We start from the raw sequence: 17,488 nt of genomic DNA on the forward strand, positions 1-17,488 counted from the left end.
AAAACAGTAGCGCATTTGGATAGTGGTCGATCTGAGAACAATGAGACGGGCGTGCACGTGAAGAGTCCATTTTACATTTTCAGTCTTTGAACGAAAACAACGACTCCCGGTCGGAATATTATCGCTATTTTACGAGGAAAAATAGCATAAAAATGTATTTTAAACAGCGTTTGACATGCTTTGAAGTACGGTAATGGAATATTTTGACATTTTTTTTGTCACGATACGCGCGGACTCGTCACCCTTCGGATAGTGTCTTGAACGCGCTAACAAAACGCCGCTATTTGGATATAACTATGGATTATTTGGAACCAAACCAACATTTGTTGTTGAAGTAGAAGTCCTGGGAGTGCATTCTGACGAAGAACAGCAAAGGTAATGCAATTTTTCTTATAGTAAATCTGAGTTTGGTGAGTACCAAACTTGGTGGGTGTCAAAATAGCTAGCCTGTGATGGCTGGGCTATCTACTCAGAATATTGCAAAATGTGCTTTCACCGAAAAGCTATTTTAAAATCGGACACCGCGATTGCATAAAGGAGTTCTGTATCTATAATTCTTAAAATAATTATGTTTTTTGTGAACGTTTATCGTGAGTAATTTAGTAAATTCACCAGAAGTGTTCGGTGGGAATGCTAGTTCTGAACGTCACATGCTAATGTAAAAAGCTGTTTTTTGATATAAATATGAACTTGATTGAACAAAACATGCATGTATTGTATAACATAATGTCCTAGGAGTGTCATCTGATGAAGATCATCAAAGGTTAGTGCTGCATTTAGCTATGGTTTTGTTTTTTGAGACATTATATGCTAGCTTGAAAAATGGGTGTCTGATTATTTCTGGCTGGGTACTCTGCTGACATAATCTAATGTTTTGCTTTCGTTGTAAAGCCTTTTTGAAATCGGACAGTGTGGTTAGATAAAGGAGAGTCTTGTCTTTAAAATGGTGTAAAAAAGTAATATGTTTGAAAAATGGATGTTTTCGGATTTGGAGCGGTGTTCCGCTAGCGGAACGTCTAGATGTAAAGTTAAGACATTGTAGAGACATTCGACCAATCAAATGTCATCAGCCATTACATAACCCAAACACCAATGGCTGATCAGAGAGCAGGGCATCTTACCAATAACAGGAAGTGCCTATTGCAGCTACATATCCCTGGTCCTACCATAGCTCCATATCCCTGGTCCTACCATAGCGCCATATCCCTGGCCCTACCATAGCGCCATATCCCTGGCCCTACCATAGCGCCATGTCCCTGGTCCTACCATAGCTCCATATACCTGGTCCTGCCAGAGCTCCATATCCCTGGTCCTGCCAGAGCTCCATATCCCTGGTCCTGCCATAGCGCCATATCCCTGGCCCTACCATAGCGCCATATACCTGGGTCTACCAGAGCTCCATATCCCTGGCCCTAACATAGCTCCATATCCCTGGCCCTAACATAGCTCCATATCCCTGGCCCTAACATAGCTCCATATACCTGGTCCTACCATAGCTCCATGTCCCTGGTCCTACCATAGCGCCATGTCCCTGGCCCTAACATAGCTCCATATCCCTGGCCCTAACATAGCTCCATATACCTGGCCCTACCATAGCTCCATATCCCTGGTCCTACCATTGCATCACTCCATATCATGGGAATGCCACTGCGGCTTAAAAACAAGCCATGGATTCACTGAGCCACAACAAAACACTCCATACACCTTAAAAATCCCTAGGGCTCAGTCCTGGGGGGTTGGCTGTTCCCAGATCAGTTCAATGGACCAGAAAGATCCTATCGTCATGGTCACACAGCACAGTGACAGGCCAGAGAGATGAGACGTGAGGCAGAGAGGCTGGAGACACACTGTCCTTGGTGGTGATACACTATGAACCCTACTGACTGACACACAGAGCGGCCGGTCGGTCAGGATTCCTTACCTTCCTGGCAGTATAAGACCTGCTAGCTGACTGCTTGACTAGAACTACATTGAATTACATTGAAAGAACGGTTGTTTTAACAGAGACCGTGTACAATTAACATAGGCTATTTTTAAGAAGCTGCGAGAGAAGATGATAGAGAAAGAAACAAGAGAGAGAGACATATGTAGAGCCCATCTAGTCCTACTCCTACCTTGAGGTTGCCCGGGGCCATGTTCTGCAGAACCCAGATACGGTGCGACCAGGCATTGTAGTTGCTAGGGTAACGGCCGGCGGCGTCGGCACACACCTTCATCTCTTCATGTAGGACCCTGTGGAGGTGCTCACTCAGACGTGTCTTCTCTGCTGCGTCGCGCCGATCACCGTCCCCCTGCTCCTTCCTGTCCGGCCCGGGGGAAGAGCACTCCCGTAACACCTGCTGTAGTATCCAGCGCCTGAAAACACAGGGGACATGTTAGAGTCACGCAGGCACACACACACACACACGCACTTTAATCACCCTCGGCTGGTTCCCAAAACAACAGCCCTAAACACAGAACCAACCACAACCTAAGCATCTGGTTAAACAACAGAGCCAGGACACAAACACGACATGGATAACATTCAATACAAGATAGCTACTTCAGTGAAATATCAACTCCATTGGCATTTCTCTGTATACATGGGGCAATCACAGTCTTCTCACGCTGCTAAACCCTTTGCTGGTCAGATGAGGGGTCGTTTGGAGTTAGGGCTGACCCCAATTAGTCGACTCGTCAATTGTTTGGTGATAGGCTGTTGGTTTTTGCTTTGTCATTATGGGATATTGTGTGTAGATTAATTTAAAAAATAAAATAAAACTAATCTCATCAATTTTAGAAAAAGGCTTTAACGTAACAAAATGTGGAAAAGGTCAAGAGGTTTGAATACTTTCTGAAAGCACTGTGTGTGTGTGTGTGTGTGTGTGTGTGTGTGTGTGTGTGTGTGTGTGTGTGTGTGTGTATGTATGTATGTATGTATGTATGTATGTATGTATGTATGTATGTATGTATGTATGTATGTATGTAACATCAAGGAGGTGACCCGATCCTGTAGGTTTATGCTCTACAACATTCGCAGAGTACGACCCTGCCTTACACAGGAAGCGGCGCAGGTCCTAATCCAGGCACTTGTCATCTCCCGTCTGGATTACTGCAACTCGCTGCTGGCGGGGCTCCCTGCCTGTGCCATTAAACCCTTACAACTCATCCAGAACGCCGCAGCCCGTCTGGTGTTCAACCTTCCCAAGTTCTCTCACGTCACCCCGCTCCTCCGCTCTCTCCACTGGCTTCCAGTTGAAGCTCGCATCTGCTACAAGACCATGGTGCTTGCCTACGGAGCTGTGAGGGGAACGGCACCTCCGTACCTTCAGGCTCTGATCAGTCCCTACACCCAAAGAAGGGCACTGCGTTCATCCACCTCTGGCCTGCTCGCCTCCCTACCTCTGCGGAAGCACAGTTCCCGCTCAGCCCAGTCAAAACTGTTCGCTGCTCTGGCACCCCAATGGTGGAACAAGCTCCCTCATGACGCCAGGACAGCGGAGTCAATCACCACCTTCCGGAGACACCTGAAACCCCACCTCTTTAAGGAATACCTGGGATAGGATAAAGTAATCCTTCTACCCCACCCCCCCCAAAAAAAAGATATAGATGTACTGTTGTAAAGTGGTTGTTCCACTGGATATCATAAGGTGAATGCACCAATTTGTAAGTCGCTCTGGATAAGAGCGTCTGCTAAATGACTTAAATGTAATGTAATGTATGTATGTATGCATGTTTCTACACATACATACACACACATACAGTACCAGTCAAAAGTTTGGACACCTACTCATTCAAAGTTCTCGATTTTTACTATTTTCTACATTGTAGAATAATAGTGAAGACATCAAAACTATGAAATAACACATATGGAATCATGTAGTAATCAAAAAGAAGTGTTAAATCAACATTTTAGATTTTTCAAAGTAGAAACCCTTTGCCTTGAGATCTCTGCACATTCTTGGCATTCTCTCAACCAGCTTCACCCGGAATGCTTTTCCAACAGTCTTGAAGGAGTTACTACATATGCTGAGCATTTGTTAGCTGCTTTTCCTTCACTCTGTGGTGCAACTCATCCCAAAGCATCTCAATTGGGTTGAGGTCAGTTGATTGTGGAGGCCAGGTCATCTGATGCAGCACTCCATCACTCTCCTTCTTGGTCAAATAACCCTTACACAGCCTGGAGGTGTGTTGGGTCATTGTCCTGTTGAAAAAAAAAAGATAGCCCAAACCAGATGGAATGGCATATCGCTGCAGAATGCTGTGGTAGCCATGCTGATTAAGTGTGCCTTGAGTGTTACCAGCAAAGCACCCCCACACCATCACACCACCTCATCCAAACTTCATGTGGGAACCACACATGCGGAGATCATCCGTTCACCTACTCTGCATCTCACAAAGACACGGCAGTTGGAACCAAAAATCTCAAATTTCCACTGGTCTAATGGCCATTGCTCATGTTTCTTAGCCCAAACAAGTCTCCTCTTCTTATCGGTGTCCTTTAGTAGTGGTTTCTTTGCAGTAATTTGACCATGAATGCCTGATTCAGTCTCCTCTGAACAGTTGATGTTGAGAAGTGTCTGTTACTTGAACTCTGTGAGGTGCAATCTGCGGTGCAGTTAATTGCTGATTTCTGAGGCTGGTAACTCTAATGAACTTATCCTCTGCAGCCGGGGTAACTCTGGGTCTTCCTTTCCTGTGGCGATCCTCATGAGAGCCCATTTCATCATAACGCTTAATGGTTTTTGGGACTGCACTTGAAGAAACGTTGACATTTTCCGAATTGACTGACCTTCATGTCTTAAAGTAATGATGAACTATCATTTCTCTTTGCTTATTGAGCTGTTCTTGCCATAATATAGACTTGGTCTTGTCATGACGTTGGCCTGTTGGGGGAGGTTTATGACCCCCCCGTTTCTCTCGCTCTACTCTATAGAGTTGAATCTTGAAAAGCCCTTTGTTAACAGAGATTCTGGGGACATCAAAAGGTGGGAAACGAAACCATACGTCGGTAATCCAACCAGTTGAAAATATGCGTTGGGACTTAATGAATATGATGTCCGATCAGTTGGCGTCTGAGACATGATTACTGATGATAGGACGACAAACTGTATCTTGGAAAATCAACACATTCTAGTGCAATTTAAATGTTTAAATATGAAACTATTTGTGAAAAGATTAAATGTAATTTTAGCTTCTTAAATGAGAGAACGGTTTGTCATAGAGAAACTCTGCTGACTCAGAGGTCCCGCCCAAGTGAACAGACATGGGTTGTAAACTATGAAACACGCCCTTCTTTCACCACTATATAAACCCATTGACGAAAATTCAACTTCCTGTTCCGAGGACGACGGTCCTATGTTAAAAGGGCTCAGATAATAACCTAACGAAATTAGCATCGTGTTCAATGTGAAGGTGACGATCGACACGACGAAAGGATGAATTTCGACTATACCTGCCAGAATATAGCACGAGCTTAAAAGTATGGCAACTTGGTATGAACTTTGAACTCATATTCACTCCAGAAGTGATACCTCCTAGCTGTTGAGTTAGCAGCAGCCGCTGTAAACGTAGGACGGACAGAGGATCCATTCTACCGCGGTCCAGTTCACCACTAGACATTCTTCAGAGGACAAGAGATCCATGCTGGACAACCCGGCCTTCTATCTACGACCAATCTACAGAAGCGCAGCTCCGAGTAAATATTTATTGCATTTTCCTTTTTCAAAATGGGTGGTTATTTAGAATGCATAAGATACTGTATTTCCGATAGCATAGCTGCCTACGGCCCGATAGACACACAAAATCTTTTTGTTCCTCAGTCTTCCCGCTCTTTCATTCAAAACCCAATCCCCTTCTTTGTGTAACCAGCCGTCATATCTGTTCCGTCCGCTAGGGACGTTTTCCTTTATGACATAATTAGTAATCAATGTATGATTCATTCTGTGTTTATGTAATTCTGTGTGATTATTTAGGTATTTAGTAAATAAATAAACAAAATTTTGTATTGCTGATTCAACTTGTTAGCCAGGGTTCGTGAAGATAACCAAGAATTTACTTTCAGATGAGACTGAATAAATTGACGATTAAATATTGACTGCTACTGATGTAAAATATTACTAGGTCTTTAAGAGTTTGTTCGGAAGATAACAGCTCTATAAACATTCTTTCGTGGTGCCCCAACTTTCTAGTTAATTACATTTACATGATTAGCTCAATCAGGTAATATTAATTACAGAGAAATTATTTTATAGAATAGCATGTCATATCACTTAATCTGGGAAAGCCAAAGACACGACAATCTTTTACCAAATAGGGCCATCTTCTGTATACCATCCCTACCTTGTCACAACACAACTGATTGGCTCAAATACATTATGAAAAAATTTCCACAAATTAACTTTTAACAAGGCACACCTGTTAATTGAAATGCATTCCAGGTGACTACCTCACGAAGCTGGTTGAGAGAATGCCAAGAGTGTGCAAAGCTGTCATCTAGGCAAAGGGTGGCTACTTTGAAGAATCTCAAATATATTTGGATTTGCTTAACACTTTTTTGGTTCCAACATGATTCCATGTGTTACTTCATAGTTTGATGTCTTCACTATTATTCTACGATGTGGAAAATAGTAAAAAAGAAAAAACCCTGGAATGAGTAGGTGTGTCAACTTTTGACTGGTACAGTATGTCTTCGTCCTCCATTACTATGACATAATAATCCCTGTTCACATGCTACAGCTAGATCAGCGGTAGTCAAACTTGTTAGTTATTTTCCCTCGAATTTATGAGGACCCCATTTTTTGGCCAAAAACAATCCAGCAACCCCACCGCAAATCTAATGACAACCTTAAAAATTTCACATTTAGATTTTTACATCGGCAAATAACCTTCAATTCAATAGATTTCTCTCTTATTAAAATAAAAAGACCAACAAATACATTTACTTGATAAGTAGTATTTTTTAAATTATCTTTAAAAGTAGATAGATAAGATAAGATAGATAGATAGATAGATAGATAGATAGATAGATAGATAGATAGATAGATAGATAGATAGATAGATAGATATTACTTTTAGGCCCATACAATAATCTGTAGTCTTTAATTGTGGTAACTTTTTTCGTTTTGAGTTTTTGTGGGCAACCTCACTACGGACCTGACATGGAAGACCACTGAGCTAGAGGTGGAACCTCCATGTGGAACCTCCTCACCGGCAGGCAGCACACAATGACAGGATGTAACAATTCCCACACAACAGCCACACCATGACCTTGCATAGCACAGATGTTTGGGGGTAATATATCTCTATGGGAATTACGCTGACCTTCAGTCTCTCAAAATAAATATCTTACTCATCGCCCTCTTTCTGTTTCTCTCGCTCTTTCTTATTCTCTGTCCTTCACCTTCTTTCTCTCCGCCCCCCCCCCCCCCCCCCCCTCCATCTGTTGCTTACGTGCCCTTTCCAACAATGCAGAGTTAAAAGAAAATTTGAACAAAATAAAAGCAGGTACGAGGTAGTTGAGGTAACATGTACATTTAGGTAAGGGAAAAAGTGACTAGCCAATGCAGCTGCGTGTGAAGAGTGTGAAAGAGCGCCTGGGCGTGGCATCAATATACAATAGTGTGTGTGTGTGTGTGTGTGTGTGTGTGTGTGTGTGGTGTGTGGTGTGTGGTGTGTGTGTGTGTGTGAGGGTCGAGTCCAGTGCGAGAGTCAGAGTGTGTGTGTGTGTGTGTGTGTGTATTTACAGTGGAACCTGTAAATGCCATCACTTTAGAGGCACAGAAGTACACTACATGCCCAAAAGTATGTGGACATAGCGGGGCATTGTCATGCTGAAACAGGAAAGGACCTTCCCCAAACTGTTGCCACAAAGTTGGAAGCACAGCATTGTCTAGAATGTTGTTGTATGCTGTAGCATTGAGATTACCCTTCACTGGAACTAAGAGGTCAAGCCTGAAACATTAAAAACAGCCACAGACCATTATTCCTCATCCACCAAACTTTAGTTGTTACTATGCATTTGGGCAGGTAGCTTTCTCCTGGCATCTGCCAAACTCAGATTCGTCCATCAGACTGCCAAATGGTGAAGTGTGATTCATCACTCCAAAGACCACGTTTCCACTGCTCCTGAGTCCAATGATGGTGAGCTTTACACCACTCCAGCCGACGCTTAGCATTGCGCATGGTAATCTAAGGCTTGTGTGTAGCTGCTTGGCCATGGGAATTCATTCATTAAGCTCCCAACAAACAGTTATTGTGCTGACGTTGCTTCTAGAGGTAGTTTGGAAATCAGTAGTGAGTGATGCAACCAAGGACATGACTTTTACGCGATACACGCTTCAGCACTCGGCGGTCCAGTTCTGTGACCTTGTGTGGCCTACCACTTGGTGGCTAAGCCATTGTTGCTCCTAGACGTTTCTACTTCACAATACCAGAACTTACAGTTGACCGGGGCAGCTCTAGCAGGGCAGAAATTTGACAAACTGACTATGACGGTGCCACATTGAAAGTTACTAAGCTCTTCAGTAAGGTCATTCTACTGCCAATGTTTGTTTATGGAGATTGCATGGCTGTGTGCTCGATGTTACACGCTTGTCAGCAACAAGCGTTGCTGGAATAGCCAAATCCACTCATTTGAAGGGGTATCCACATACGTTTGTATATATACACTTTATTTTGGTCCACTGGCGACGAGACGTGCGTCGTAAAATCGCCACAGTTACTAGGGCTGGGAATTACCAGGGACCTCATGATACCATACCATGATACCATACCATGATACCATACCACGATACCATACCACGATACCATACCCCGATACCATGATACCCCGATACCATGATACCCCGATACCATGTTACCACGATACCATGATACCATGATACCACGATACCATGATACCACGATACCATACCACGATACCATGATACCACGATACCATCATACCACGATACCATGATACCATCATACCACGATACCATCATACCACGATACCATCATACCACGATACCACGATACCATCATACCATGATACCATACCACGATACCATCATACCACGATACCATACCACGATACCATACCACGATACCATACCCCGATACCACGATACCATACCACGATACCATACCACGATACCATACCACGATACCATGATACCACGATACCATCATACCACGATACCATCATACCACGATACCATCATACCACGATACCATCATACCACGATACCATCATACCATGATACCATCATACCACGATACCATCATACCACGATACCATCATACCACGATACCATCATACCACGATACCATCATACCACGAAACCATACCATGATACCATACCACGATACCATCATACCACGATACCACGATACCATACCACGATACCATACCACCATACCATACCACCATACCATGATACCATCATACCATACCACCATACCATACCATGATACTTGTGCATTGCAATTGTATATATGTATTACGATTTGATACTGCGATTCAATGTTCCAAACATATTGCTCCCCATACGCTGAAAACAAAATTGCTTAATTTAAGAAGATGGGAACAACCTATGAATGAAAAATCCTGGAGATTTGGTGCAGGTACAGCCAATTAGCTAAAAGTTACCAAAAGGATGGTAACGTGGAAACTCCACCCCCCCCACCAGTCCTACCTGTGTATCCATGTCTCAGGGCTCTTGGGGAACTTGGTGAGGGCCAGTTTTCCCAGGTACAGGTCTCTCTCTGGACTCAGGGCTCCACATTGTAGCAGTTCCTTCCTACCAGAGCAGACAGAGGAACTATTCAATGACTTTACATCTCAATGCTCCTGATGTGAATCTTATGTTACTACATAGTAGTTTTTTGTATGCTATTTGTGTACTTGTGTTTGTTTTAAGAACTTCTCAGAACTTCCCAAAAGAACAGATCAATTCTCTCTCTCTCACACACACACACACACGTGCACGCCCCCCAAAGATGGTTAGGAGGTCAATAAACAGAAAAATTGTCTCGTAACATTATTTTTTTTTAAATGTAAAGACTAAAATACACCATGGCAGGGATGCTGCCTGCGGTTATATTCTCTGGACAAGGTCTTGGTTTAATCAAATACAAGAGGCACAGATTAGGTCGTGACCTTGACAGTTGGACACGGCATTTGGTACGACAGAATGATTTGACCAGGGCGTTGTCTTTGAAGGGAGGACCTGTATCTTAAAGGTGTTGGTCCACTCTGCACTCAGAGAAACATGAAGCTGAGCTGACTGGTTGGTTCAGGGCAGTGGAGAGTGTTGGAGTTAGGTCAATGTGTTAAAGGAAATGTCATCAACAGAACAACAGGTTAGGAGACACCAACGCACACAGAACCAGATTCCAAGACACAGATTAAACCTAGTCCTGGTCAATTGATAATCTCCTTTGAGCCTGCTTTTTATTCCAGGACTAAGCTTAATCTGTCTCCGGGAAACTGGCCCACAGAGTCACACACCCTTAAAATACCTCCCTGTAAATGGTCTTCAACCCTAGTCCTAGAGACCAATACAGGGTGTGTGTGCAGGTTTATATTCCAACCCAACACTAAATCACCTTGATGACTAGTGATTAGCTGAATTAGGTGTGTTAGTGCCAAGTTTGAACAAAACCCTGCAGCTCTCCAGGAAGAGGGTTGAATAACACTGCCATTATGTTGAGCCACTATAGTGCATGTGGTTATAATATGATATTTAGCTCCATCTCCTGGCCAAAACTGGAAGCACAAGTTGCAGGTATCAGGCGTAAAATCAGCGTACAAACAGCTGAATTTTAAAACAGCTGCTTCACGTCTTGCATCCCCTTGATATAAAATCAACTGCATTTATCAACTTAAGTACTAGCTTATAATGACAACTGCCTGAAACAAGAATCAACTACCAAGTCAAACATTGAGGCTAGTCAAAGAAAGTCTACTGTGACGTAATATATGAAAGAGCAGCGAGCAAGAGCGAGAAGGCCACAGGCCAGCCCATAGTACAGCAACCAGAGACCTACAGCAGGGAAGAGAGAGGCCCCACTAGACTCTGATGATGGGCCATATCAGGGCGGCAGGTAGCCTAGTGGTTAGAGCTTTGGGCCGGGATCGAATCCCGGAGCTGACAAGGTAAAAATCTGTCGTTCTGCCCCTGAACGAGGCTGTTCCTAGGCCGTCATTGAAATTAAGAATTTGTTCTTAACTGACTTGCCTGGTTAAATGAAAAATATTTGGGTCAATACCATGTATTGCCTTGTTAGTTTCTCTGATGCATCTCTACGCAGACGACACCATTCTGTATACTTCTGGCCCTTCTTTGGACACTGTGTTAACAAACCTCCTTCCGTGGCCTCCAACTGCTCTTAAATGCAAGTAAAACTAAATGCATGCTCTTCAACCGATCACTGCCCACACCTGCCCGCCCGCCCAGCATCACTACTCTGGACGGCTCTGACTTAGAGTATGTGGACAAATACCTAGGTGTCTAGTTAGACTGTAAACTCTCCTTCTAGACTCACGTTAAACATCTCCAATCCAAAATTAAATCTAGAATCGGCTACCTATTTCGCAACAACTGCTGCCAAAAATACCCTCGTAAAACTGACTATTCTACCGATCCTTGACTTCCGCGATGTAATTTACAAAATAGCCTCCATCACTCTACTCAGCAAATTGGATGCTGCCCTCCTCACAGTGCCATCCGTTTTGTCACCAATGCCCCATATACTACCCACCACTGCGACCCATATGCTCTTGTTGGCGGGCCCTCGCTTCATATTCGTCACCAAACCCACTGGCTCCTGGTCATCTATAAGTCTTTGCTAGTTAAAGCCCTGCCTTATCTCAACTTACTGTTCACCATAGCAGCACCCAACCGTAGCACGCGCTCCTGCAGGTATATATTTCACCGGCCAAAGCCAATTCCTCCGTTGGCCACCTTTCCTTCCAGTTCCTCTGCTGCCAATGACTGGAACGAATTACAAAAATCACTGAAGCTGGAGACTCATATCTCCCTCTCTAACTTTAAGCACCAGCTGTCAGAGCAGCTCACAGATCACTGCACCTGTACATAGCCCATCTGTAATTATCCCACCCAACTACCTCATCCCCATACTGTTATTTATTTTTTTGCTCCTTTGCACTCCAGTATCTCTACTTGCACATTCATCTTCTGCACATCTATCACTCCAGTGTTTAATTGCTAAATTGTAATTATTTTGCCACTATGGGCTATTTATTGCCTTACCTCCCTTATCTTACCTCATTTGCACACACTGTATATAGACTTTTCTATTGTGTTATTGACTGTATGTTTGTTTATTCCATTTGTAACTCTGTGTTGTTGTTTGTGTCGCACTGCTTTGCTTTATCTTGGCCAGATCGCAGTTGTAAATGAGAACTTGTTCAACTGGCCTACCTGGTTAAAAAAAGTTCCTGACTGTAAAGTTCCTGACTGTAAAGTTCCTGACTGTACACACAATGGACAGTAGTAAGACTTTAGAATGGTAAATGATTTACATGATATTCTGAGTTGAGTAGAGTTGCACACATTTATCTTAACTCTGAATCAGTCCCAAACTAACAGACTATATACCTCCAGCATTTATGATGATAGCTCCAGCATTTATGATGATAGCTCCAGCATTTATGATGATAGCTCCAGCATTTAAAGGCTTGTGTGGAGTTTGAGACCAATGTGAAATAAGACAGAATTCCTGAGATGATAATATATATATATTTTTTTTTACATAATTCAGAGTTCACCCTGTCCAGATACAAGTTACCACAGAGATCATACATCCATATAGACAGCATCAGAGTTATCCTCAGAGGACAAGTTACCACAGAGATCATACATCCATATAGACAGCATCAGAGTTATCCTCAGAGGACAAGTTACCACAGAGATCATACATCCATATAGACAGCATCAGAGTTATCCTCAGAGGACAAGTTACCACAGAGATCATACATCCATATAGACAGCATCAGAGTTATCCTCAGAGGACAAGTTTCAGATACAAACCAAACACGGATACTAGAGTATTATTCTGTCACAACAGTCGTCTGGATACTGTAACATAGAGAGATATTGTGTCCCTTCAGAGGGGGAAGGGCGTACTGACCCTTAGGCATCGTCTTGGCAGTTATTTCAAAACGTATAGGTTCATTATAATTTTGACATACTTAATATCTAGTTTTACATGTTGAAGAGTGGTCTGGAGTGTTTTTTAGCCCCAAATAATAATCACCCCCACAACAAAACAAAAATATCAAACCTCCCGCGGGCCATATGTTGCCCACCCCTGAGAGGATGGAGTGGGTCTATTTACAGGGATCATTATTGTGTCTTCAATGTGGCCACAACATATACAGATCATAGTCTTTTACACAACACAGCTGGAATGGTGTGAGCCGGAGTTCTTACCTGACATTCCAAGCAGTGGTGAAGTCTGGGTTGAGCAGCAGCAGAGTGCAGGTGATGTCTACCAGAGCTTGAAGAGGGAGAGACAGGTCACTATATCAACTGATTATTTGAAGTAAAAGTAAAGTCATTTATAAATGCCCATTTTGTTAGGTACAAGAAATTCTGTCCGTCCAAAATGGTAACGAAAGGATTTTGCCACATCCCCAAAAGCTAATTTATACGACGTAGACTGAATTCATCCTGTCTCTAGAAACCAATATGGTTTAGGTATAGGCCAGAGCTGTGTTCCAATACTCATACTAACCGTACTATTTGTGAGGTAAATTGAGTATATAGTATTGCTTATTGGTCATAGTGTTGGTATGCCAAAAGTTCCCGGATGTCGTACTACATTCGCCAAAATACGAAGTATACAAGCAGTGGACACTATTTCCGTGCTTTTAGGGCCCATAATGCAATTCTTCGGGAAATGGGCGTGGCTTCTCATCATTTTCAGATTTGAATTAAATTGTGTTAAATATGCAGCCGAAGTCCGACGAGAGCGCCTACAAATTCATTGCTTTAATAACTAATTATGACAAATGTTAAGAAAATGTTGCGCAATGTAATAAAGTAATTACTTTTCAAATAAGTTACCTTACACGTTATGTTGGCTGACAATTTGTTAGCTACGCTGTCCTTACGAACCACAAAGCATTACAGCAGTATGTACCGGTATGTTAGCTAGCTACCTAACGTTAGTTGGCTACTAACACATCAAACTTGCCAATATATTAACTATAGGCTAACTACCCAATGTTGATTGACTTGATTAGTCCTGTTATTCCTAGTTAAGTGGTATAGTCGTTGGGCGTTCTCAATGGACATTCGGGTGCTTTCGTAAATTCGCTCTGGCTATCTGACTTGCCTAGTTAAATAAAGGTTAAGTGTAACAGAGCGCAGAATAACTGATGCATTTACGAAGGCTCAACACCCGTTGAATATGGCCTGTGTCAGTAAACATCGGCAAAAAAAGTGTAATTAAATTGTTGCCAGCATCAGTTACAGTCACTAACGTTCTGGATAACATGAAAACACCCTAACCAGCTCTGCTAGGGCGAGTAAAATGGTCAGAGTGAGTTGTTCTCTTATTTGTCTGGAAGTAGCTAGTAAGTTAGCCAGTTAGCTTGGGTGCTTGACTGCCGTTGTGAGGTCAGAACGTTCGAGTTGTGAGGTAGAGCGTCCAGTTTCCACCCTGAAGCGAAACACTATGAATTTACAAAATGGACAATCTGACAACACTCTGAATTGACGAACGCCCAGAGTGCACTCTGGCACTCCAGATTGAATTTAAGAACACACCCGAAGTCGTAAAATGTCTAGCTAGTAATTTGTTATGCTAACAAGCTAGCAAGAGGTTGCATAGCAACAGCATCAACTTCCGGTAGACCGGCAAAGCGCTAGTACTCTCAACTGTTTGTTTACAGTATACTAAAATAAACTAATAGTATGTAGTATATACTCATTAAGAATGTGGTATACAGTATGTTAGTATGGGTATTCGAACACAGCTCATGACTTCAGAGTACAGTAACCCTTGCAATCTACAGTGAGGAGTCTCCAAGCCAGCAGCTGTACAAAAGGTTACTTTCCCTGTCCTAAAAGCAGCAGGTATGAAAAGGTGTTGATGCCATCTCCAACCGTTGTGCCCTTGAGCAAGGAACTTAACCTCAAACTGTTCCAGAGGGCCTCCTGAGTGGCACAGTGGTCTAAGGCTCTGTCACAGCCAGTCGCGACCGGGAGACCCATGGGGCGGCACACAATTGGCCCAGCGTCGTTAGGGTGAGGGTTTGGCTGGCCGGGATGTCCTTGTCCCATCACGCTCTAGTGACTCCTGTGGCAAGCCGGGTGCATGCACGCTGACACGGTCACCAGGTGTACGGAGTTTCCTCCGACACATTGGTGCGTCTGGCTTCCGGGTTAAGCGGGCATTGTGTCAAGAAGCAGCAGGGTCGTGTTTCGGAGGACGCACGGCTCTCGACCTTCGCCTCTCCCGAGTCCATACGGGAGTTGCAGCGATGAGACAAGACTGTAACTACCAATTGGATACCACGAAATTGGGGAGAAAAAGGGGTAAATAAGAAAAATAATCACTGAAAAACTGTCCCAGAGGGTAGAGCTGCACCATGGCTGATCTGTGCTTCCAACCCCTTGGGAGAAATGTGTGTGTATCTCGGGGTGTTGGACAAAAAAAAGAAAATACATTTCTGAGGACAGTAAGGAAACTGGACAATAAAGTTCTTACCTTCCCTGTCCAGCCACTGTTTGCGCTGCCTGTAGAGCAGTAGCTTGTTGTGGACGTAGGGTAGCAGGTATTTGACACACCAGCTCTCCACCCCCAGCTTGTTCTCTACCAGCACGATGGGGCTGCGGTTATACCTGACCTCTGGACACGGGATCAGACCTATCTCATCACTGAGGGAGGGAGGGAGAAAGGTGAGTGAAAACCTGCATGCTAATTGCTCTAACACTACAAGGATACAACACTCCACTCTCAGTGGGCTAGGCAGAACACAGATGTTTTCAGGGATACATTATTTCAACTTAACTTCTGTTTCCCCTGAAAAACTGGATGTGGGGACTCTGCTCAGGCTTCGTTTTACGGCTACAACGTTAAGTTAGACACACACACACACAGTTCATAAGGAGCAACAACCTCCAGCCCAGTCTAATGAGGGCTTTATTGACTGTCTGGTGTAGGGTTGTATCTAGCCCAAATGGGTCTCTAGTTAAAGGAGCTTTTAGATGCCCAACATAACACTGGTCTGGACAGGGGGACAAGCCTTGTAGAGCGCAACCTAGTTTGCACACATGCATCTCCAGAGAGTCAACGCCATGAGCACACAGCAAAACTGGTTTGCCTCAAACTGCGGCACACACACAGAGTCCCTTTTGCATTAGGGTCATGTACAGTATGCAAAATGTCACAAAGAGAACTGAAGTGATTTCTAATTCTATATGCTAGAGGAATGTTCTACACAACTATATCTGAATGTTCCACAATGTTATGCTGAACACAGCCCAGCTCTGGCACAGGCAGAGAGGGACACAGAAGAAAGGTGGGATTTTAACTTTTGAGGGTGTGTGTGTAGTCTAGCTATGCATCAGCATGAGTCAGGTGAGTGGTATCAAACACAGACATTCTCAAAGCACTGCACTCAGTACAGCTGAGCACAGCCCAGGTCACTTCCAATAACACCAGAGGGTTGGAGAAGCCTATGCAACATTATACACACTAACAGTACAAATCAAGCTTAGATGTTGGTTTTTTTGCCTCTTAACCTTACCATATAAATTAGAAATGTAGGTTATCAATCAGAGAAGTTCAGGCACGGTCTGACAATGTTCTACTTTTGATAATAATAACAATTATTTGGTAGGTGCTATGGTACTTGATATTTGTCCTATTTCATGTATCAGTGTGTATTAATAAGAATTTAAATTTGTTTTATTACATATCCCAACTCTCCCTGAGACACTCTTGGAGAATGGCAGACCTGGCTCTCAAGAGAAGACAAACTAGGTGCACACTGCCCACAGAATGAGGTGGAAACTGAGCTGCACTTCCTAACCTCCTGCCAAATGCATGACCAAATTAGAGAGACATATTTCCCTCAGATTACACAGACCCACAAAGAATTCGAAAACAAATCCAATTTTGATAAAACTCCCATATCTATTTGGTGAAATATCACAGTGTGCAATTACAGTAGCAAGATTTGTGACCCGTTGCCACAAAAGGGCAACCAGTGAAGAACAAACACCATTGTTTATTTATATTTAACTAGTCAAGACAGTTAAGATTTTTATTTTATTTACAATGACAGTCTACCCCAGCCAAACCCTAACTGGACGACGCTGGGTCAATTGTGCGCCGCCCTATGGGACTCCCAATCACAGCCAGCTGTGATACAGCCTGGAATCGAACACGGGTCTGTAGTGACGCCTCTAGCACAGATGCAGTGCCTTAAACCACTGTGCCACTCGGGAGCTTATTGTAAATACAACCCAGATTTATTTATTTTCCTTTT

The 17,488-nt window shown here is 43.3% G+C and overlaps 1 protein-coding gene across 1 annotated transcript in view; it reads right to left on the bottom strand.

Moving 5' to 3' along the window:
• The window catches only part of LOC115200543 (protein prenyltransferase alpha subunit repeat-containing protein 1), a 28,188-nt gene that overhangs the window by 9,292 nt on the left and 1,408 nt on the right, over positions 1-17,488 (bottom strand). The window contains exons 2-5 of the mRNA XM_029763680.1: positions 15,703-15,872; positions 13,419-13,485; positions 9,657-9,761; positions 2,115-2,355 (exon numbers count right to left, since the gene is read on the bottom strand). Coding sequence (XP_029619540.1) covers positions 2,115-2,355; positions 9,657-9,761; positions 13,419-13,485; positions 15,703-15,872 — 583 coding nt within the window. The remainder of the gene's footprint in view (positions 1-2,114; positions 2,356-9,656; positions 9,762-13,418; positions 13,486-15,702; positions 15,873-17,488) is intronic.

Source organism: Salmo trutta, chromosome 9, assembly GCF_901001165.1.
Source record: "Salmo trutta chromosome 9, fSalTru1.1, whole genome shotgun sequence".
NCBI classification, from domain to species: domain Eukaryota; kingdom Metazoa; phylum Chordata; class Actinopteri; order Salmoniformes; family Salmonidae; genus Salmo; species Salmo trutta.